Here is a 22,172-nt window from a genome sequence, read left to right on the forward strand (position 1 = left end):
TATCTAACATTACATTATTTCACGAGCTTTGGCAAATTAGTGTTGGTTTTCTAAAATGACGTAAAAATGATAATAATCATCATTTTGTGTTACACCGCCCTCTAGCGGTGGAAGGAGGGAGTGTAAGGAGAAGGGGGAAACATGTTAAGCTCCAAACAGAGAAAACTCTGGATTTAACTTGTTTTAATGTGTTGACTAACTGGAACTTTGGAGTTTTTATAAATATGTCGCGACTTTAGGAGAGAGCCACAGATTATGCAGCTTTAGTTTATGCAAATGAGGGTTCAATGCGCATGTCTGATATACTTCTATCAAGCCATAAAATATGTAGAGCTGTAAAATGTATATTACATGCATTACATGTGATGGATTAAACAACACCAAAGAACAGCTTCAGTCAGACTTTTATAAAACAGTTTATGCTGAAAATGTCATTTTTAATAAAGACAAAAAAAAGTCTAAAAAAAAAATCTAGATAAGGAGTTAATTATAAAATACAGAATCATTGCGTCGCTGCAAACCAGACAAGAAGCAGCAGCTGTAATCCCTTACGTTTCATTTCAGCCATATATTGAAATGGATTTTCTGTCAGGCATGCAAGGCCCGAGCAACAGCACAATGCTGACATCAAATACAGCTGGAGTTATTCCCACTAGATCACTTTATAGACTCCTTTGATACCAGTGTATATCTGTTGAATAGTCCTCTTCTGATTCATTCATTATTTTTTATTAAAGAGAGAAATATACAAAAAAGAAAAACAAACATATTTCAAGTTATGTTGGCATGCTATCAAATAGTGCTACCCTAAGTGATGTGCTACCATGCAGCTCTGTGCAGAGTGACGTCACCCATCTGTTCCTGCAGGGGGCTCTGGAGGCTCATCGGCAGCAGCCGCCATGTTGGATATCCTGTCTCAGTCTAACTTTCAGTCAACCTAATGACAGGCTGAGAGCTGGAGGACCCGCCCCCAAAGTCTTTAGAGCTGCTGACCGATGCTGCCTTCAGGGTCTGCTCGTAATCCTCTACGTCTGAATGATGACTGAAAAACATCTGGTTGATATATAAACAAAAACAAATCGAAAAAAATAAGGTTTTAAAAGGAAAATTAATGGAAATAAGATGTTTAATTGATATCTCAGGTGATTTGTTAATAGCTTGAAGTGTGAATAAAAAAAATTCTTACAACGTAAATTTAATGTATTAAATTGCACACAGTCGACAAAATAAAAGCACAAAACACTAACCCGTGTTGTGTGGGGAGTAAGATCCAGAGGGATTGGATTGGATTGGAAAATCTTTATTGTGCCCAAGGGGCAATCTGGTTTGCAACAGAGATCCGTCCAGGCAACAGAAATCATAAAAACAGCACAAAGAAATAAATACTTACATAACAACATGGCAGCTATGGCTCAGTTGGTATAGTCGTCGCCTCTCAACCAGAAGTTCAAGGGTTCAATCCCCAGCTGAGTAACTTGTCCAATGTGTCCTTGAGCAAGACACTTAACCCTGTATTGCTCCTGCTGCTTCAGTGGTGGTGTATGAATGGATTAGTGTTGTTCTTACTCTCTGATGTATGTCACTTCAGATAAAAGCATCTGCTAAGTGAATTGTAAACTTGTAACAAAAACACAACCAGCATGGATATAATCATGGAGTACGTGAGTAAGATAAGTCCACAGTGAAAGTGTACAGGCAGCAATGCCTACAGTTTATTTAAAAACCCAACTGCTGAAGGAAACAAACAACCTTACAACACAAGTGAACCTCCTCCCTGTCGGCACAAGTGGACTGGAGAAGGTGGTTACATCATTCTTTATTTCTCTTCCCATAAAAGATTAGTGATCGAAAGATTACAAACTTTAACATCTGTATTATCCAATAAACTTCACTACAGCAATACATTAATATCCAGCTGTAATTATATATTCTTAAGATGATTCACATGCATTACATTACTCATTAATGTGTCACCCTAATACTTCAAGGTTAATCGATTGTGAGAGTAAACAGATGGTTAACTCTCGGTTAGTGACGGCCTTTACTCGACTTTACTTATTCAGGATAGAAAGCACGGCTAACAGAATGATCAGTACCCCCACGAGTATAATCCCGAGGGCAAAACAACAGATCTTCCCTTGGCTCCACCCAGAAAAGCCTGAAAAAAAAAGATAAAAAATTGAACATTAAAATATTTTTTGCCTACAAATTACATGAAGAATAAGTGTTAATGTGATGAGTGAAAAAACACTTGTTTTGTTTTTCTTGACACTCCCACAACAGGTGTTTGTTCTGCCCTCTGAGTCTGCCTTCTCACCGTAAACAATAGGACATGGAGCGAGAAAGTCACATCCCTGTGCAAAGAGGGGGCGTGGTCAAACACAAACTCATTTACATATTTAAAGGTACAGACACAGAAACAGCCTGTTCTGAGCAGGGCTGAAATAGAGGGGTTTATAGACATGATCAAATACAGGATCAGAGTGGATTTAGAACAAGAAACTTCACACACATGTTTTGAGGAGCTCTGAGAATTATTTAAACTAGTTGAAAAGGAGGAGAATATGTGACCTTTAAAAAGAAATGCTTGAAAAATACTGATCTGAAATCTCAAACTTTGCGATATAGGATATACGATATACATTATACTTACAACTGCAAATGCGTCTGTAAAGGCTACAAAGGCGGCCCCAGATAGTGACCTAAAGAGACAAAATAAAGAAAATTTTAAAAACCCTTTTAATGTACATTTAAGCATTTCATTATTGTTTTATGGACAGACTCAACAAAGAACCTGACTTTTCAGCTTGCTTGCCTTCTTTCCGTCTTACTAAGGCGTGTATCTGCCGTTACGTCATTCTTTATTTCTCTTCCCATAAAAGATTAGTGATCGAAAGATTACAAACTTTAACATCTGTATTATCCAATAAACTTCACTACAGCAATACATTAATATCCAGCTGTAATTATATATTCTTAAGATGATTCACATGCATTACATTACTCATTAATGTGTCACCCTAATACTTCAAGGTTATTCGATTGTGAGAGTAAACAGATGGTTAACTCTCGGTTAGTGACGGCCTTTACTCGACTTTACTTATTCAGGATAGAAAGCACGGTTATTTCAACTGGTTGAAGAGGAGGAGGATATGTGACCTTTAAAAAAAGGCTTGAAAAATACTGATCTGAAATCTCAAACTTCACGATTACATTATACTTACAACTGCAAAGGCTACAAAGGCGGTCCCAGAAAGTGACCTAAAGAGACAAAATAAAGAAAATAATTTAGAAAACGATAGAATGATAAAACAACATTACTACAGAGGGTTATAATAAATCATTATCCACTGATATTACAGGAGCAGTAAATCTAGTTTTACCTGAGCAGGTGGAGAAGCAACTCCAAGAAACTTCTCGATCTCAAACCATGCAATGTCATTACGGTTACAGTTGAGGAGCCGTCCCTCGTGGAACAGACAGTCCACAACCAGGCAGACGTTTGGGTTGTTGACCAGCCGTCTGCTTTCAGCCAACACGTAGTCAGTGTTGAAGGTGTGATGCATGACCACCAGAATAACTGCTTTGTTACCTGTGAACACAAGTTAAAGGAGTCAATATATGATAAGGGGAGATCATATTGTTTTCTTCTCAGTTTGTAGCCAATACAACCATAAATAATAACAAGAAATATAATTTGTACAACATAATACATTTCCTTTCTCTTTTTTTTCCATTAAAGGAAGAATGTGTAAATGTCTCTCTGAGTGAGAAGAAGAAGTTGACATCAGGTCCACAAAGACGGGGACGGCCGACTCCTCCCTCTGCGTATGAAAGCTGTTCTAGTCGAGGACTACGGAGCAAAAAGTTGCACATTCTTCCTTTAACCAGAATTATTAATTAGATAGTAGTTTTGAGTACTCGTTGTTTTAGTTTTTACTTGGCCACTTGGGGGCAGCAGAAGGAGCTTGAAGTGAAACTTTGTAAATTTTTGTAAAAAAAAAAGAAGAATTTTAAGTTCCATAACGACCTGTAAACAAACAAAATAAAGAATAATATAGAAAATGTATATTTTTAACTGATTGCTCCTTATTGATCTTTAGCTAATCGATTTAAAATCTTCCACACACTGACAAGGTTATTACTTACTATGTCGAATGTTTTCCAGAGCCTCACTGATGTCTGTTCCAACTCGGGACACGATGGGACAGAACAGCAGAATGTAGTTACTTTCACCTTCAGATTGGACCTCGGTGTGGCCCATGCCTCTGAACTGTTTGACCCAAGGAACATGAGCCCCATGTGTTGTTCCCGACACCAAGACATTGAACTTTTTCCCGGACACTAAAGACGGGAAAAAAAAGGTTGATGAGTCATCATACAACTGTCAAACAGACTTTAAAGACGTCATAGCAACCAGACCAAGATAAAGAAGAGCTAACGGCTTTGCCATGTGGTGGCAGAGTGAACAGTTGAGGAGGGAGGGATCACTTGAAGAAAGAAAACATGAATCATGTCCAACTGCCTAGGAACCAAGAAAAATGATGTAATACATTGCCAAAGTTAACATACATGTTTGATCTTGGCACAAATAATCATATAATGACATTTTAATGAATTCCTTGACCCAGAAAATGTTTATATTGACACCAAGATTGACTTTCTAAGTGGCCTGGAAGACATATTGGCAAAAAATATATATATTAGCAGTCTTAATGTTGATCTAATCTGAATCTTGACAAACCTATATTTTATTAATGTATGAAAAGTGTAAATGTATTAACTCACGGGTGGCCCCTTCCTGGTCCATGTTCCTGAAGGAGAGATAAGAAACGAGATTCAGCGTCATATTAAAAAAAGACATAATCAAGTTAAAGAAGAATAGTGAGTACAGGCCTACAGTATATGAATCAAAAGCTGCTTTGTCATAGCTGCTGTGTGCAAGCCAAGCAGACACAGTTCAGATACCTTAGTGGATTATAATCTCTATAACTCCGCTGCGTTGTAGACATTCAGCCGTAAACAGCCTCAAAGATGATATTTTGAACAGTGCCTACTTACGGAATAGATTGATAATTTGTTTCTAATGTCTCTGTCATTCCTCTCTCTCAGGCTGAACTGCTCCCCGTCTGCGCACAAACAAAAACACTTTCACTTTTGTTTTGGATGCAACGTGTACTTGATGCTTTCTGACTGATAAGGGAACCACGTGACAGGTGTACGCCTATCAGAGTCAAACAAGAGAGAAGATATCAACACAGCCCATTTATCTAACATTACATTATTTCACGAGCTTTGGCAAATTAGTGTTGGTTTTCTAAAATGACGTAAAAATGATAATAATCATCATTTTGTGTTACACCGCCCTCTAGCGGTGGAAGGAGGGAGTGTAAGGAGAAGGGGGAAACATGTTAAGCTCCAAACAGAGAAAACTCTGGATTTAACTTGTTTTAATGTGTTGACTAACTGGAACTTTGGAGTTTTTATAAATATGTCGCGACTTTAGGAGAGAGCCACAGATTACGCAGCTTTAGTTTATGCAAATGAGGGTTCAATGCGCATGTCTGATATACTTCTATCAAGCCATAAAATATGTAGAGCTGTAAAATGTATATTACATGCATTACATGTGATGGATTAAACAACACCAAAGAACAGCTTCAGTCAGACTTTTATAAAACAGTTTATGCTGAAAATGTCATTTTTAATAAAGACAAAAAAAAGTCTAAAAAAGAAATCTAGATAAGGAGTTAATTATAAAATACAGAATCATTGCGTCGCTGCAAACCAGACAAGAAGCAGCAGCTGTAATCCCTTACGTTTCATTTCAGCCATATATTGAAATGGATTTTCTGTCAGGCATGCAAGGCCCGAGCAACAGCACAATGCTGACATCAAATACAGCTGGAGTTATTCCCACTAGATCACTTTATAGACTCCTTTGATACCAGTGTATATCTGTTGAATAGTCCTCTTCTGATTCATTCATTATTTTTTATTAAAGAGAGAAATATACAAAAAAGAAAAACAAACATATTTAAAGTTATGTTGGCATGCTATCAAATAGTGCTACCCTAAGTGATGTGCTACCATGCAGCTCTGTGCAGAGTGACGTCACCCATCTGTTCCTGCAGGGGGCTCTGGAGGCTCATCGGCAGCAGCCGCCATGTTGGATATCCTGTCTCAGTCTAACTTTCAGTCAACCTAATGACAGGCTGAGAGCTGAGGCGGGTCAGCTACTGCCTGATAGTAAATAACGCTTATCCTTCATAAAATCAAAACGGATGAGATAAGGACAATACCTTATCAGACAAATAAAAGGGAGTGTGTGTGTGTGTGTGACTTCTGGAGCTCCTGAAGCCAGCCTCAAGTGGACACTCGAAGAACTGCAGATTTGTGCACTTCCGCATCGGCTTCATTCTTCAACAGCAGAGGTTGGCGTTTAGTCTGAAAAGGTCAAAGTGATACAATTAAAGGAGTGAATAGAAGAATAAAAGAGAGTAAAATGACACTTGGAATAATCATCACAAGAAGTTTCAAAGATTATAAGAGGAAGAGAAGAAGACGCCATCACAGAAAAATAAACACAAATTAGAGGTCAAAGGATGAGTGGTCTCATCAAGTAAGCTACATGGTTTACTGAATGCTGCAGGCAGACACAGTTAGCGTGTAGCTGGTAAACAAAGTAAAGAGTTTAGAAGGTTAAGACTTACACGATTCCCTCAGGAGTAAGTCGAGGCTAAGACCTGAACGAGGAGTATAGACTGAATGTACATGTCAGGGGGCTTACTGTTTGCTGGAAGTGTAAATAAGGTCAAAATAAAAGAGGCCATGCTGTTTTTAATTATTTCTCAGTTTGTCATGAAGCTCTTCTTCTACAAAGTGGCTAAAAAACCCTTTAAATGAACTTGAATGTTTGCAGTATTTCACTAAACTCAAATCACATCTCACCTCCATACATGACTGAATGTGTTCCCAACATTTATCTAAAATAAATATATCAAAACACCATCTTTTATTCTAACTAATGCAGAGTAACACTTCACACAGACTGGCTGCTGGCTGGAGGACCCGCCCACTAAGTCTTCAGAGCTGCTGACTGATGCTGCCTTCAGGGTCTGCTCGTAATCCTCTACGTCTGAGTGATGAAGACTGAAAGACACCTGGTTGATACATAAACAAAAGAAATAGAAAAAATAAAATATTTAAAAGGAAAATTAATGCAAATAAGATGTTTAATTGATATCTCAGGTGATTTGTTAATAGCTTGAAGTGTGAATTAAAAAAAAAAGAATTCTTACAACGTAAATTTTATGTACTAAATTGCACACAGTCGACAAAATAAAAGCACAAAACACTAACCCGTGTTGTGTGGGGAGTAAGATCCAGAGCAGGGATGGGTAACTTTGGTGACAGCAAGGGCCACATTCATTTAATTTTCACTGCCAGGGGGCCAAATTAAACGATTACAGTCGATTCTGTCTCAAATTAACTCAACATATACCAGTGATCAAATATTATTATGGACATATTTCTGGTTTTCATGATTTCATGGCAGATTTCATCATGTTTTCTTCATGTTTCCAATTAATTGATGTGTCAAAAATTAACCTGAGGTTAAAAGTTGTCCACCCCTGATCTAGAGGGAGGGAAACTTACATAAAAACACAACCACCATGGATATAATCATGGAGTACATGAGTGCGATAAGTCCACAGTAAAAGTGTACATGCAACATTTCATGTCTTTGACGTCCTTTAAGCAATGCACCCCTGTTTGGGACTTTTTACAAACAGCTGTTCATCAGCTGCCTGGCCAAGGGTTGCCGTCATTCAGTTCCTAAGGGCCTCTCTAAGTAATGACACTCCAGCAAATATTTTTGTGGGGTAGGTCTTAGTTTTAATCAATGAATCGGTTGATGTTGTTTTAGTAGACTAAGATATTGTTTGTTGATTTCAATCCTTCCATAGCTCTGGGTTCAGTTGGGCTTAATTTGGGATACTACTTTTACTGTAAAATGCATTATTGTGTTGGCATTTTGTCTCGTTTTTTTTTTCATACATGCATTCTAAATGTTGTTGGCTCTTTCAAATGTAAATAAATATATGGATTAATTTTATAATTTGTGTTGATTCCATTTGTTTAGAAGCAGTTTGTGTTGTAAATTATTATGTAAATTATGGTTTTGCAATTCTGAAATTACATTTTTTTATTTTTTTTGTAGGGCTAAGCAATGTACAGCAGAAAAATATGATTACATAAATAACCCTATGTTGGGTGAAAATAAGCATATAATAATAATAACCCATTGAAAAGGTCAAAAGGAACCAACGTTGGGTCATTTTGACCCAATTTAAGAGTAAGACAGTTAACCCAACATGCTGGGTCATTCTTTGCAATGACCCAGTGCTGTGTAGGTGCTAGACTGACCCGGCGCTGGGTTACTATATAACCGATATTGCGTCAATTTGGACCCAGCATTGTTTAGTGTGTACATATTATTTAAAAACCCAAACTGTTGACGAAACAAACAACCTCAGAACACACGTTTAACCTACTCCCTGTCAGCACAAGTGGACTGGGAGAAGGTGGAACCCAGGCTCTCAAAACGTTTCCATCTGACTTTTTTTTTTTTTTTTAAGCCAACACAATCTACAAAGAGTGGGTATTTGTCCGACAGTCCGTGAAGGCAGCAGCAGATGCGGGTCTTATTTGTTCTCTCCAGCAGGAGGGCGTTCCGCTGAAGAAGACACAAACACAGTGCGCTGCGTTATGCCGGCTGGTTGACGTTTGGATGCTGTCAAAGCTTCGAGGTTTGTCTCACACTGAACATCCAGCGTCGGGCCTTCTTTGATGTTAGCCTTCCTGCTGGTTTCACTGCCGGGGGAAAGGCGACAGAGGAGGCCGGACTTGAAGACATGGAGGCTATCCGTCCTTGCAGAGGGAGTGAGCTGTAGGACGGTAGGCTCTCTCTCTCTCTCTCTCTCTCTCCCTCCCTCTCTCTCCCCCTCTCTCTCTCCTTCTCTTGCATTTCTTCCTCCGTTAAGAAACAATAAAAAGGTGGGCAGGTCAGGTAATGCTATCACAGCTAGCACTAGTTTTGCTTCAGCTGCAGTTTGAGTCTTTTTTCCTTCCTCTTCACCGTCGTCGTCCAAAGAGAAAAATCTTATTTTTGTGATCCACACGGACAGTAATGATGATGGTGGTGGTTTGAAGTCCTTTTGCTTCAGTCCTGGAATGGCTTCTGAGAAAAGCAAAAAGCCCTGTGACTGTATCTGAAGTGTTGGACATTCATTTAGCTCTGTTTAGATTTGTAGAGAAACCAGTTAAAACATGACATGAGAGGCTCACCAACACATTACACTGAGCAGATAGAAAAACAACACTAGTGTAAACTATAACCATGCACGAAGAAGTCACTAAAGGTTAGAGAAATGTTTGTTATAGTAAAGAATCTCTGACTAATTTTGAGGTTTAAGAACATTTTTTTAGGTGCCACAGATAAATCTGAATTTGTGAGAAAGTATACTGTAATGTAAGAATCTTTATTTGTTTAGTCAAAATGTAGAGAAAAAAAGTAAAACCGTCAGGGATTAAGTGAATTTCACATTTCAGCGCTATCAGCTTAAACCTGTTAATAGTGTAATAGTTAATAATGCATTCATTTATTTTTTAACACGTGCTATTTTGTCCCTTTAGGCTCACCGTAGATAGTCGTCTCCCTGTAGTCTCACTGCTGCGTCTCTGAATGTCTCATTTCACTTTAACAAACTCTCAGACAGCAATATCCACCTGATGACATCACACATTGACCTTATGACATCACACATTGACCTGATGTCATCAGGTCAATGTGTGATGTCATCACACATTGACCTTATGACATCACACATTGACCTGATGTCATCAGGTCAATGTGTGATGTCATCACACATTGACCTTATGGCATCACATATTGACCTGATGACATCACACATTGACCTTATGACATCACACATTGACCTGATGACATCTCACATTGACCTTATGGCATCACACATTGACCTTATGACATCACACATTGTCCTTATGACATCACACATTGACCTGATGACATCACACATTGACCTGATGACATCACAAATTGACCTTATGATGTCACACATTGACCTGATGACATCACACATTGACCTTATGGCATCACACATTGACCTGATGACATCACAAATTGACCTTTGTTAGCGTCCTCTTTTTTTTAAGATTTATTTTTGGGCTTTTAATGGATAGACAGGACAGTGGATAGAATCAGAAATCCGGGAGAGAGAGAGAGAGAGGGGAACGACATGCGGTAAAGGAGCCGCCGGATGTGAACCCGGGCCGCTCGCTTGAGACGACAGCCTCCATACGTGGGGCGCGCGCACTAACCACTGCGCCACCCCGTTAGTGTCCTCTTTAACTGTATTCATTTACTTTTTGATTCGTGACAAGTTCCTTTTTCTGTGGTTAAGTAAAAGTTGTCACCTTCCATCTACCAGAAGTTCATAATTTTCTTTCAAAATAAAGGCAGGTTTTTATCCAAACAGGAAGTAAAGCAGCCTCAGGTTACGTTAAGATGAAAATGCAAATATCCAAAATGAAAGTGCAACAAAAACTGTTTTGAAATGCAAATAATGGAATATTAAACATCAACAACTAGCTGTGGGAGTGTCACCCACCTGGGGGAGGGGTTACTGCCCTTTGTGATGTCATGAAGGGAAACTCTCCAAACGGCCTGTTTAAGCACACACTTTCTGAAAAGTGTAGCAGGGGAAAGACAGAGAGGATGGACTTTTCTTATCATTGGGGGGTTTGTAGACGGACTAGAGACACATGTTAGAGTTAGACAAACATGGGGAAGTGGATTTTGTATAATATGTGACCTTTAATGTTCTCTCTGGTGTGTTTCAGTGGTGATTACTACAGAGTGTCTCCTCTCATATTATGGACCCTGCCCACATTGGAGGGGATATGTCACCTTTGTATGTGCCACGAAAGAGAAGATCTGTCCAGTCACAAGCGAAAGGTGGAGTGCCATGTCCAGGTGAGTAAAAAACTGTGAGTACACATCATCATGAGCAGCTGTCACTTTTTCATTTCTTTCAATGGAGAGGACGTTGACTGCACAGGGGAATATTTTCATTTTCCTCCTCTCTCCATTTAGCTAGAAAACATCCAGACATAAGACAAACAAACACAAACAACCTCAGCAGCTCACAGAAATCATGTTCTGAATAATAAAAGGTTGATGTAAACGGTTTCACTCTTTGATGCTTTTTGCTGTAAAAACAAAAAAAATCAGACAACTTCATCTCTCATTTTTCTGATTTTTAATCGACAGTTGTTCAGCGATTGCCAGAAAGGACGTGTGAGTTAAATTCAGCTGGATATCCCAAGGTGAGTGTGGACTCACACAGAAACACACACATAAGAGTTGATGTGTTTAAACATCCTGGTACTTTCACTCACCGGACCTTTCCCTTAAAAGTGCGACGTCTATAAACACAGTGGAATCTGTTCTCTACTTTTCTGTTCGTCAACCTTTCAGAATGACGAGTGTGAAGAGCAAGACGCCGTGAAGATGAAAAGAACCTACGGGAGGAAAAGGTGAGACACTCATCCACCTGTCCATCGTGTTTTAAGATTCTTTATAAAGAAATGATTTTCCTGGTCTCAGCTCATTGTTCAATAATCTGTAGTAAATGTAGAACCTTCTTTTTAAAGGTACGAGGAACTCCAGAGTGTTTCCATGGGAACGGTAGATTACCCCACCACCAGCTGCTCAATGATGTCATCGGGTGGTCCGTCAAATGGGGCGGATCCAGGGTCCGTGGCTCCGCCCACTGCTAGGCTCTCTCCTAGAACCGCGGGGAAGGATGTGTGGCCCGAAGGCCCCGAGGCGGGCAGGGATCAGTCGCAGTCTCAGGACCAGAGCTGGACCTCCAGCAGGGACCGAGGCCCCGACGCCTGGGCCCCCGGGAGAGACCGAGGTCAGGACCAGGTGTGGAACTCTGGCAGGGAGCGAGCGGGACACTCCAGTCAGGACCAGACTTGGATCCCAGGCAGGGACAGGGCCCAGTCTGGACCTGACCAGGCCTGGGTGACGGGCAGGGATCGGGGACCTGAGCAGGGCTGGGCGGCCGGCAGAGACCGGGGTCAGGATCAGGCCTGGAACGCAGACAGGGATCAAGGGAGGGAGCGGGCCTCCTCGGGGCCGGAGCAGGCGTGGGGGACAGAACAAAACCAAGACCAAGACTGGAGCAGAGACAGAGGGCACGTCTGGAGACCAGGTGAGTACCCCGTCACAACACTTTTACTTCATGTCCCCTCGTCCTGTTTATGTTCTTCACTCAACAGAAGCCAGAATGTCCTCCTTCTAAGTTTAGATTCTGGTCCTGAATGGTCTGGATTTGTTTGGACCAGAGAAAGTTTGCGGTTTTGGCGGCGTGCTGCAACATCCCTCATCTGACACCTACCCTGCGGCGGCTGTTTCAGACATCAAAATCCATTTTGTCGATCATGGTCTTGTGAGACCTCGCCTGAGGACACATCGGACATGTGTCTGCATGAGCTGGGAGTTGAACCCTGACCCTCTGGTTGAGAGACAACTGACTCTACCACTGATCCACAGCCACCAGTTCTTGTGCCTCTTATTAACATAGTATATGTGTAGTTTATATGATAGCATTTAAAATTCAGAAGTTTTCATGTGTTGCTGTTTCGTGTTTGTCTTGAAGGTATAAATATATTTGTTGTTGTACTGAGATATTTTTGTGTCCATGTTTGAGGTGTAAAAAATGTTGTCTCTCTCTCTCTTGGATGTTGTCTTTGTTTTTTTGGAGACTGACTTTCTTCTGCACATGTTTCTCATATTTTCTTTAAAGACTTGAACATGAAGAAAGTCAACAGAGGGGAGATGGAGCGTAGCCAACCTGCCAGTAACCTCACTCAGCCACCAGAGGGCAGCAGAAACTCATGTAGGTTTTTACCGTCAAATCTGAAAAATCAACAGGCTGAGCGTGAGACACACTGCAGTCAATTTCAAAATAAAACACAATATACAGTCATCAAAATAACATCAAAACAGGCTCCAAAAGAACAACAAATAAACCTCAGACAGACAAAGCAGCATGATGTATGCACATGCATGTGGTCTGCAGAAATCATGTTTGTTGTGGGTCAGAATGAAACCCTGTCGTGTAATGTAAATATTTCAGGTTCAGATGTAAACAGTGTTGGCGAAACTTCCACAGCCCAACCCAGCGAGGATCAGAAACCGCCCGTCATCTCCACAAAGAAGGAGCCTCCTAGCTACCCTCCAGGTGAGACAGGCTGCTCACCGACCGCTGCTGAGAGGCTGAAAGTGCTTCTCTCTGTTTCTGAAATGTATGTTTGAGGGAACAACAGAATGCAGAAAATGCTATTTAATTTACATGTCATATATTATAACAGAACAAATCTGTACATCTATTCAGCAGAAAATCAAAATAAAACTGGGAATCAGAACAGCGGGGCAACTCATATTCTTCTGTGATATCAAACTCAAAAGTAAAATCTAAATAACATCTTGATTTGTTGACGTCTGCCAGGAAGCCAGGAGGAGCGTTGGCAGCTTCAGATTGTGGCCAAAGGTCGAGTCACCTGTCCAAAATGTAAAAGTGTGAGCAGGAAGACGGTGGAGGGTCTGAAGAAACACATGGAGAACTGCAGACTGGTGAGCACTTGGTGTTTGCACGATGAGGGCCTTGATCAGAAAAGGATTGTGGCTGCCAAAGCTGTGCAAAAGAGAGAAGCGATATAAATCATGCACAAAGGGTTAAATCTACTTAAACTCCACTGCTAAGCGGACATTTGCATATATGAAAAGTAGGAAATTATAAAAAAATTCCACTCAAAATTCCTGCTGCAAATACAGCATACAGCACATGTAGGATTCACAGCCCGGCTAGCTCAGTCGGTAGAGCATGAGACTCTTAATCTCAGGGTCGTGGGTTCGAGCCCCACGTTGGGCGCAGTGGTTTTAAAAAAAATCCAATGTGCCTGTCCTGTCCTGTACCTGTGCGAATGGCAATAAACATCTATTCAAATCTGTTGCAGAGCCAATCGCAGGAGCAAATCAGTATTCCATGATTTTGTAATATTGAACAATGTAATTGTCCATCAATTATTTTTTTCAAATCAGCACCTTTGTTCGAATCAGTTTTTAACGGCCACTGGTTTGTATCTGAAGAATTGGATTTATATGTTGCATAAAACTTCTGGGTTCAGAGAACAAAATGTCTCGTGACGTCACTACGTATCTGTCGTCCGCAGCAACCGTACATCTGTCCACACTGTGGGAAACAGCTCAAGTCTTCAACAGGGATGAAGTATCACATCATGGCTGACCACAGCCATCTGGTAAGAGTATTCATCTTCTTCAACGTTTAAAAGTTACACCTTCAGTTATTTTATGTAAGTCTGGAAAACAGATTAAAGAGATGTCAAGATCATTTTCCAGATAAATGAATGCATTTATTTCCCACATTACAAATATTTAAAGGTCACATATTCTCGTCCTCATCAACCAGTTTAAATAAGTCTCAGAGCTCCTCAGAACATGTGTGTGAAGTTTCTTGTTCTAAATCCACTCTGATCCTGTATTTGATCATGTCTATAAACCCCTCTATTTCAGCCCTGCTCAGAACAGGCTGTTTCTGTGTCTGTACCTTTAAATATGTAAATGAGCTGTGTCTGACCACGCCCCCTCTCTGGAAGGACTTGGGTGTACTCGGTGCTTTCTTGCTCCATGTCCTATTGTTTACGGTGAGAAGGCAGACTCAGAGGGCAGAACAAACACCTAGCTGTGGGAGTGTCACCCACCTGGGGGAGGGGCTACTGCCCTTTGTGATGTCATGAAGGGAAAATCTCCAAACGGCCTGTTTGAGCATACATTTTCTGAAAAGTGGAGCAGGCAGAAGACGGAGAGGATGGACTTTTCTCATCATTGGGGGGTTTGTAGACAGATTAGGGACACGTGTTATAGAAATGTTGAATAATATGTGACCTATAATTGAAGTAGAGGTTATTCTTAACCAGACTGACTTCATGTTTTCATTGTTGGTAAGCTCAGCAGTCGGCCATGATGTGTGATGCAGACTGCGCTTCTTCTTGTCTGTTTTCAGCCGTCAGCGGACGATGTTAAGGACCTGGACGATCGTGTCATCAAAGAAAAACTTCGTAAAATCCTGAAGAGACTCGGAAAACTAAAATGCTCCAAAGAGGTAAATCAGAATCATTTACAAAAGGAAATCAGAAAAACAGAAAAAAAAACATGATGTTGGTGTAATGATTTATTTTTCTGCTCTGGTCAGGGCTGTACCGCTGCGTTCACCAGCATCATGGGCTACGTGTACCACATGAAGAAGTGTGGAAAGGAGGAGTCTGAGCTGGAGAAAATGCTGCTGAACTGTTCTCACTGCGGGAAGACGTACAAATCGAAGGCCGGTCTGGAGTACCACCTGAAATCAGAGCATGCTCCGGTGAGTCTTTAGTCTAAAGTCACATCTGATGACTAAAGAAACAGTTTAGATAGCAGATAACGTATGAAGCTTAAAGTATAAAACACATTCTTACCCCCTCCTCCAGACGCCCCTGAAGACCGAGGACGACGAGGCTCTGAAGGCCCAGAAGGAGGCCAACCCGGAGAGGACGGCGAGCGGCAGGGTGCAGCGAGCGTCGGCTCAGGTGGCAAACTTCCACCTGGCGGAGATCGCCAACAACGATCTGCCCAAAGACTGGCCCAAGAGGAAGTTCCAGTCGGACCTGGTGCCAGATGACAAAAAGGCGCGTTTAAGAAAACAGGATATCTGCGGATGTCTTTGATAGTTCTGAGATATTTAGACATTTCAACCAGCTAGCTGGAGAGGGTTGTTGGAGGAAACAAGTAATGTAGAAAATGGTTAAAAACGCCTCCTCTTTTTTATTAATTTACTTTCTTTTGGTTTTCACAGTTGAAATATTCCCGACCCGGCCTGCCCGCCTTCAGCCAGGAGGTGCTTAGAAAGTGGAAGAACGAGGTGAAGCTGCAGAGAAAAGTCCACTGTCCCAACCAGGTAGGAAAGACAAGTAACAACCATATTTTAAGTTTGAAGTCAGAGTCAACATCAGAGTCTGTGTGCTCAGCCTGGTCAGTGGAATAGTGTTTAATAAGTGATATGTTATAAATTAAGAGATATATCCCTTTTCTGTTCAGTGCTATTGTTTGTCCTGAAACGTATCCTGTGTCCTCCTCAGGGTTGTGACTGCACCTACACGAGTGTGTCTGGACTGAAAGCTCATCTGGGACTCTGCACAAGGGTACGTCAGCTTTTTTGTTGTCCTCTGAAATAAAAGGTGCAAAAAAAAAAAAAAAAACTTTTTAGAAATGTTTTTTTGGAGTAAAGGATACCATGCATAAAAAAAGGTAAATATCATAAGAGTGTGATGTGTTATGGCCGGCCTAGTGGAAACCAGACGCAGCATAACTGTGACCCTCCGAAACAAAACAAATTTGCAGTCCACAATATATTTTTCTCCTAACAGCTGTAAACTCCTGCCTTCTGTGCAACACTCTGCATGTGCATTATTTCTACTCTTGCTTTCATTTTTTAACTTTCTGTGCAGAACTCATTTCCTTCATTCTCTGAGCTCTGTGCAAATCTTATTCCACCAATACTCCCCCCTTTTCAGTTTTCGTTGCTTTTTTCTTATTTTATTCATATTCTATATATTTCTCCTTTGTGTATGAGAACAACAGGATTCATGAAGTGTTTTCTGATCTTCTTTCAGGGCGACTTTGAGGCTGGTAAATACAGATGTCTGATCTGCAACAAAGAGTTTAACTCTGAGAGTGGAGTCAAATACCACATCAACTCTGTCCATTCACAGGTAATAACAACTACCTGTCTCCTCGTTTGGATGGCTTTCTGTTTGTTTATTTGGATTGTATGGAGATGCCATTTGATGTAACTTTGTGTTCAGTAGTTGCCACCTTATGATATGATAAGATATGATACGATGTGATGTGGCACGCTGTGAGGTGATACGATGCACTTTATCGTCCCCTTGGGAAAGTGTGTTTTGGGACTTTTTACCCACCTATAGATCGTTTGCTCTGGTCTGAATCGTGAACCAATTTGTCACATTGTTGCATAATCACCTTAAAATTGGTCTGTGTTCGCACGTTGACATTTACAAGCCGACCCAAATGTGTGATGAGCGAGGAAACTGCTCTCTGATTGGTCGGAATTTCTAGTGGGAAAAAAATTCCAAAGATAAACACAGATTAGTTGTCTCCTGATTGGCTGCTCCAAAGACACTTTTCAATTCCTAAAATGGACAGACAACTGCACGGAGTGATGTCGCCTCTGCTCATTGGTTTATATAAATGATTGCATTCATCACAGTGGGCAAACCATACCAAAATGAGGCTCTACCACAACCACAAACAACATGTATTACCCAAGATCTGCTTAAAAAAACACAACATAAAAAGAGAAAAAGATGAGAACACCATGACGCTGTAGCACAACCTGAAGAAACCTTATCTAAAACACAAATCTAATCGTACTCTGACCCCGTCTTGTCCTTACTCTCCTCCTCCTCACAGGACTGGTTTGTGACCAACAAAAAAGCCTCCAAGAAGTTTGAAAAGTTCCTCAAAAGTCAACCCAAGGAGTTCGCCCACAGCGTGGACAAGCAGAACATGGATCAGTACCACCACAACCACCACCTTCAGCATCATCATCAGCAGCTTCACCATCCTCACCATCAGCATCAGCATCATCATCATCATCATCTTCATCACCATCACCAGCAGCAGCAGCAGCAGCAGCATCAGATCCAGCACCAACACCTGCAGCACCCTCTGCAGCCTCTGCATCACCTGCAGCACCAGAGCCAGTTCCTGCATCCGGAGCACCAGAGCCTCCCTCAGCAGGTGGACCCCCAGCAGCTCCATCAGCACATACTCCAATACACCCCTTTGGAGCCTGCGCCCGGGCCCATGTGGGTGGACATGGACCGCAGGGAGGACGAGCCGGTGTCGGAGCAGGCGCCCATCGAGACGGACCTGGACATCAAACCCGTCGAGCTGAACAGCGTCATCATGGTGGAGGAGAAGAGGAGGGAGAAGGGCGAGAGAAGGAAGGTCGACGGGAAGCAGAAGGAGTGCTTTGCCTTCGGCGGCGGCAACACCTGCAGCTCATGCAGCGAGGCGGAGGCGGAGCAGCAGCAGCAGCAGGACAGGCAGAGACAGATCGACCAGTGGAATCTGAAACGGCCGGGCGTCATGGAGCCTCACCCTGATGCTGAAAAACGACAGAGGAACGCTTAAAAAAAAGTTACACTTTCCTTCACCTGCGTCTGATTGGATTTGAACAGCGATAGAAGAAGAAGAAGAAGAAGAAGGGTGTTTGTCTGTAGACATGAAGACAACAAACCTGTGTGTCTCTTTTCACCACGGGACAAAACGCTTGAGAAGGCAGCTGGAGCTACGACTTATAACTTTTGAAAGTAGATTAAGCATTTATACAACTATGGATACCTTAAGAAGAACCTCAAAGGTGGCGGCGTGGATATATAAAACTGTATACACGTCAAGTTTGGAGGCTGTTTGTCCGTCTTAAAAATGGTTGTTACTGTATAGCCTTGAGAAATCTAGTATACTGTTTATCTGTGTGTTAACCTGTAACAGATTCTTTACACCAACGTTAAATGTGTCCGATTCTGTTCGAACGTTTGATAAACCTTCTCGTCTTTCATGTTTACCTACAAGGGAGCGTTTAACCGTAAAGGGGAGGGTACTACAGTGAAGTATTTTGTTAGTCTTGTTTAGCTGCTCTCTATAAAAAAAGATTTTGTGCCTCTTGAGTATGATCCGTAGAGCGTCATACAACTCATCACCACTTTTACTTAAAAAGCTTTTTCTGCTATAATGAGCTAGAGACGAGAATAGTTCTCTCTGGTTTCACCCTGTCCCCTCCCTGTGCCATCCTATAAAAAGTGCAGTTTGACTTAAAGGTCACATATTATACAAAATACACTTCACCATGTTTCTTTAACTCTAATATGTGTCTCTAGTCTGTCTACAAACCCCCCAATGATGAGAAAAGTCCATCCTCTCCGTCTTTCCCCTGCTCCACTTTTCAGAAAGTGTGTGCTTAAACAGGCCGTTTGGAGATTTTCCCTTCATGACATCACAAAGGGCAGTAACCCCTCCCCCAGGTGGGTGACACTCCCACAGCTGTGTTTGTTCTGCCCTCTGAGTCTGCCTTCTCACCGTAAACAATAGGACATGGAGCGAGAAAGCACCGAGTACACCCAAGTCCTTCCAGAGAGGGGGCGTGGTCAGACACAGCTCATTTACATATTTAAAGGTACAGACACAGAAACAGCCTGTTCTGAGCAGGGCTGAAATAGAGGGGTTTATAGACATGATCAAATACAGGATCAGAGTGGATTTAGAACAAGAAACTTCACACAGATGTTTTGAGGAGCTCTGAGACTTATTTAAACTGGTTGAAGAGGAGGAGAATATGAGACCTTTAAGGTAATTCTCTGGCTTTTTTGTGACTCTTCTCAAAAGAGGATTTGTGTCGAGGTGGAGTGCAGTAAAAAGCGTTGGAACAGGAAAAATGCATAAAAAGCAAAGGAGTAAGTCAATCCATTGCAATAAAATCTAAAGTTAAAGCCTTTGTGGCAACATATTAAAGTTAAACTTTTAGGAAAACTCACAAACATTTACTTGTTATGTTCAAAGCGACAGGTTCAAATCCATGCACTTCTTCTGAGGTAATCAAATGTTCAATCAATACTCTGATGCTTTTTGATACCACGTGTTTTGAAGGGGTACTCTTGATGATTGATGGTAGTGGAAATGTAGAAAAGCTCAGGAGGCAAAAAACGATGTAGAAAAGATGCTGCGTAACTCAAAGGAGGCAGACAAATGGATGACATAATGACCGTTCTTAGATTATCAAAAGGAAACTATTTTGCCAACATTTTTTAACAGATGAGTCATCTGAGTCCAGCTTCTTTATTATAAAGGTTTTGTGTTTTCTTCTGTCAGTCATGAGAGTTAATGAAGAGTCTTTGGAAATTTGACCTTTTGATTAACGGACACCAATTTTAAGATGTCACCGTTTATCTTTTTTTTTGTAAATGGCTGGAAGTCAAATGTTCATGCTTCCCTTTAAGTAAAATGATGTCCCTCCCTGAAACCCTCCTCAGTTATCACACGTATCTATGGGTTACAAACAAGTCGGCCATGGTGCCTCTTTTGAGTTTTACAAATGTTTTATCACCAGGTCCCAGAATTCACAAGAAAAATGTCTCTTAAATGAAATGCATTAAGTTCATCAATTTCTTCACTTGTTTAGTTTACTTGCTGATTATCATCTTACAAACAACACCTTCATTTCAGGAACTGCTTAAGAGTATCCCCCCCCCCCCGCTGTTGAAACACTTCCCATGTCGTCTTACGCTTGTGACCAAATCTCAACCACCATGCATGCACTTTGAACATGCTCGCTGAGCATTTAGACACTTTACAAGTGTTACATGAAGCCGCCCTCGTCACATTACTGAAACGTGTTTCATATACGTTAAACTTAGAACGGATGGGGGATGTTTCCACTGTCAGTCACACCTCGTCTTCCTGCCGTTTCTTTAGTCAAAGGAGCATTTTGACATCTTAGTACTGAAGCACAGTTAAGTTAGCAAACATAGGTGGAATAGAAAGCCTGTGTTGCTTTTATTTTTGTTTATTAGTGCCAACAGATGATTTTTACCAACTGTAGGCAGTGGACCCAAAATAACAACATTGTGTGATTAAATATGAACTGTGTTGACCAGTAGAAAGTCCAGTTTTCACGCTAAGGGCGACACTTGTGAGTAGGACCCGACCGATATAAAAGTTTTGGGGCCGATACCGATATCTTTCTAGGGAGAGAAAAAAAATCCATTACTGATTTATCGGCTGATATCTTTCTTAGATCTATGTTGCATCTAAGTTCTTAGATCTGTAGAGATAGATGGATATAGATGTACACACTTATTGTGTTGATCCCTCAAAAGCAGTTATCAAACACTTTTGGAAAAGATATGTGATGAACACAAGATGGTCACTCAACTGGAAAGTAACTGAGCATGAATGTGCATCATATCATTGTTGTAATCCATATAGCGCCCTCTGCTGGTGACAGCCAGATGGATACCTGCTAGTGTAATACAACAATACTTAAATGAAATTTTATTTGACTGGTTAATAAATCTAGTAATGTCGGCGCATATCTGTGATAAAATAGCCGATACTGATAGACCCTTGATGTGCTAATATCGGCCGACATTATCGGGTAGCTGATTTATCGGTCGGGCTCTACTTCTGAGGCATCAAATGTTTCTTTTTCAAAGTCTCTCTTTGGGAGTTTTGAAAGCCAGAAACACGTAGAGGATTGGTTAGAACCATTGTGTCTCCCTTTTCCCTTCTGAAGTAAAGTGTTGTCTTTTTTGCAAAGGTGTTGTCCAGTCGCCATACTTCTAGATATGATGCTGAAAATGTTTTTTATGCTGAACACGGAGGCTGTGTTGTCAAAGTGATGAAGCTCTGTGAATTGAATGAAGACTGAAACACTGTTGTCTTAACATCATTACCGAGTTAAAGGTGTACAGTACACGTACTAATATAGACCAGGTTTGAATAAAGCTAGTCTTTTAAATTAGTTAACACATTAAGAAAGTGCTTCATTTTCCATTTGTGGGATATAATTTGTATTCACAAGGAAATAGACATGATTTTAACCAAATCTGTACATTTAATATGTTGTTTTTTTTAGAAGTATAACGTGCTGCTATTTCATAGAACCAGCAGTGTCATAACCACAGATGATTAAAAGTTTAATTCATGGACTTTTGGGGGCTCTGTGTCTTTTATATAAAATGTATATGGTGCACTTTTTTAAAGCACTTAGCAACATGAACACAACATAAGATTCTTCAGGAATAAGATGTGTTTTTATGCCATGTTGTGAGAGGTGACAGCCATCTGCAGAAACTGTTGGGCTTTGAAAGAGGGATAGAGGAAGGTTCAGGAAGAAGGAGTGTAAAAAGAGAAATGACAACAACAATGAATAACATAA

At 41.0% G+C, this 22,172-nt stretch overlaps 1 protein-coding gene and 1 non-coding gene across 3 annotated transcripts; both read left to right on the top strand.

The window, feature by feature from the left end:
- The first annotated feature begins 7,231 nt into the window (after positions 1 to 7,231).
- On the top strand, positions 7,232 to 21,942 carry znf512 (zinc finger protein 512). Of its 2 annotated transcripts, none has more exons than XM_065963831.1 (16): positions 7,232 to 8,961; positions 10,927 to 11,059; positions 11,357 to 11,412; positions 11,564 to 11,622; positions 11,740 to 12,305; positions 12,900 to 12,992; positions 13,269 to 13,337; positions 13,605 to 13,729; positions 14,329 to 14,415; positions 15,180 to 15,278; positions 15,369 to 15,536; positions 15,643 to 15,840; positions 16,008 to 16,109; positions 16,291 to 16,353; positions 16,825 to 16,923; positions 17,645 to 21,942. In XM_065963831.1, the coding sequence occupies exons 2-16, from the start codon at positions 10,960 to 10,962 to the stop codon at positions 18,368 to 18,370; spliced, it is 2,610 nt and encodes an 869-aa protein (XP_065819903.1). In that variant the 5' UTR covers positions 7,232 to 8,961; positions 10,927 to 10,959; the 3' UTR covers positions 18,371 to 21,942. The 2 variants fall into 2 exon arrangements, with proteins under 2 accessions (XP_065819903.1, XP_020510926.2); XM_020655270.2 differs by having other exon boundaries at positions 7,233 to 8,961; positions 13,233 to 13,337.
- trnak-cuu (transfer RNA lysine (anticodon CUU)) lies at positions 13,955 to 14,027 on the top strand. The gene has a single exon. It is a non-coding gene; the product is annotated as a tRNA-Lys (tRNA).
- Positions 21,943 to 22,172: the final 230 nt, after the last annotated feature.

This window comes from Labrus bergylta, chromosome 15, assembly GCF_963930695.1.
Source record: "Labrus bergylta chromosome 15, fLabBer1.1, whole genome shotgun sequence".
Classification (NCBI taxonomy): Eukaryota; Metazoa; Chordata; class Actinopteri; order Labriformes; family Labridae; genus Labrus; species Labrus bergylta.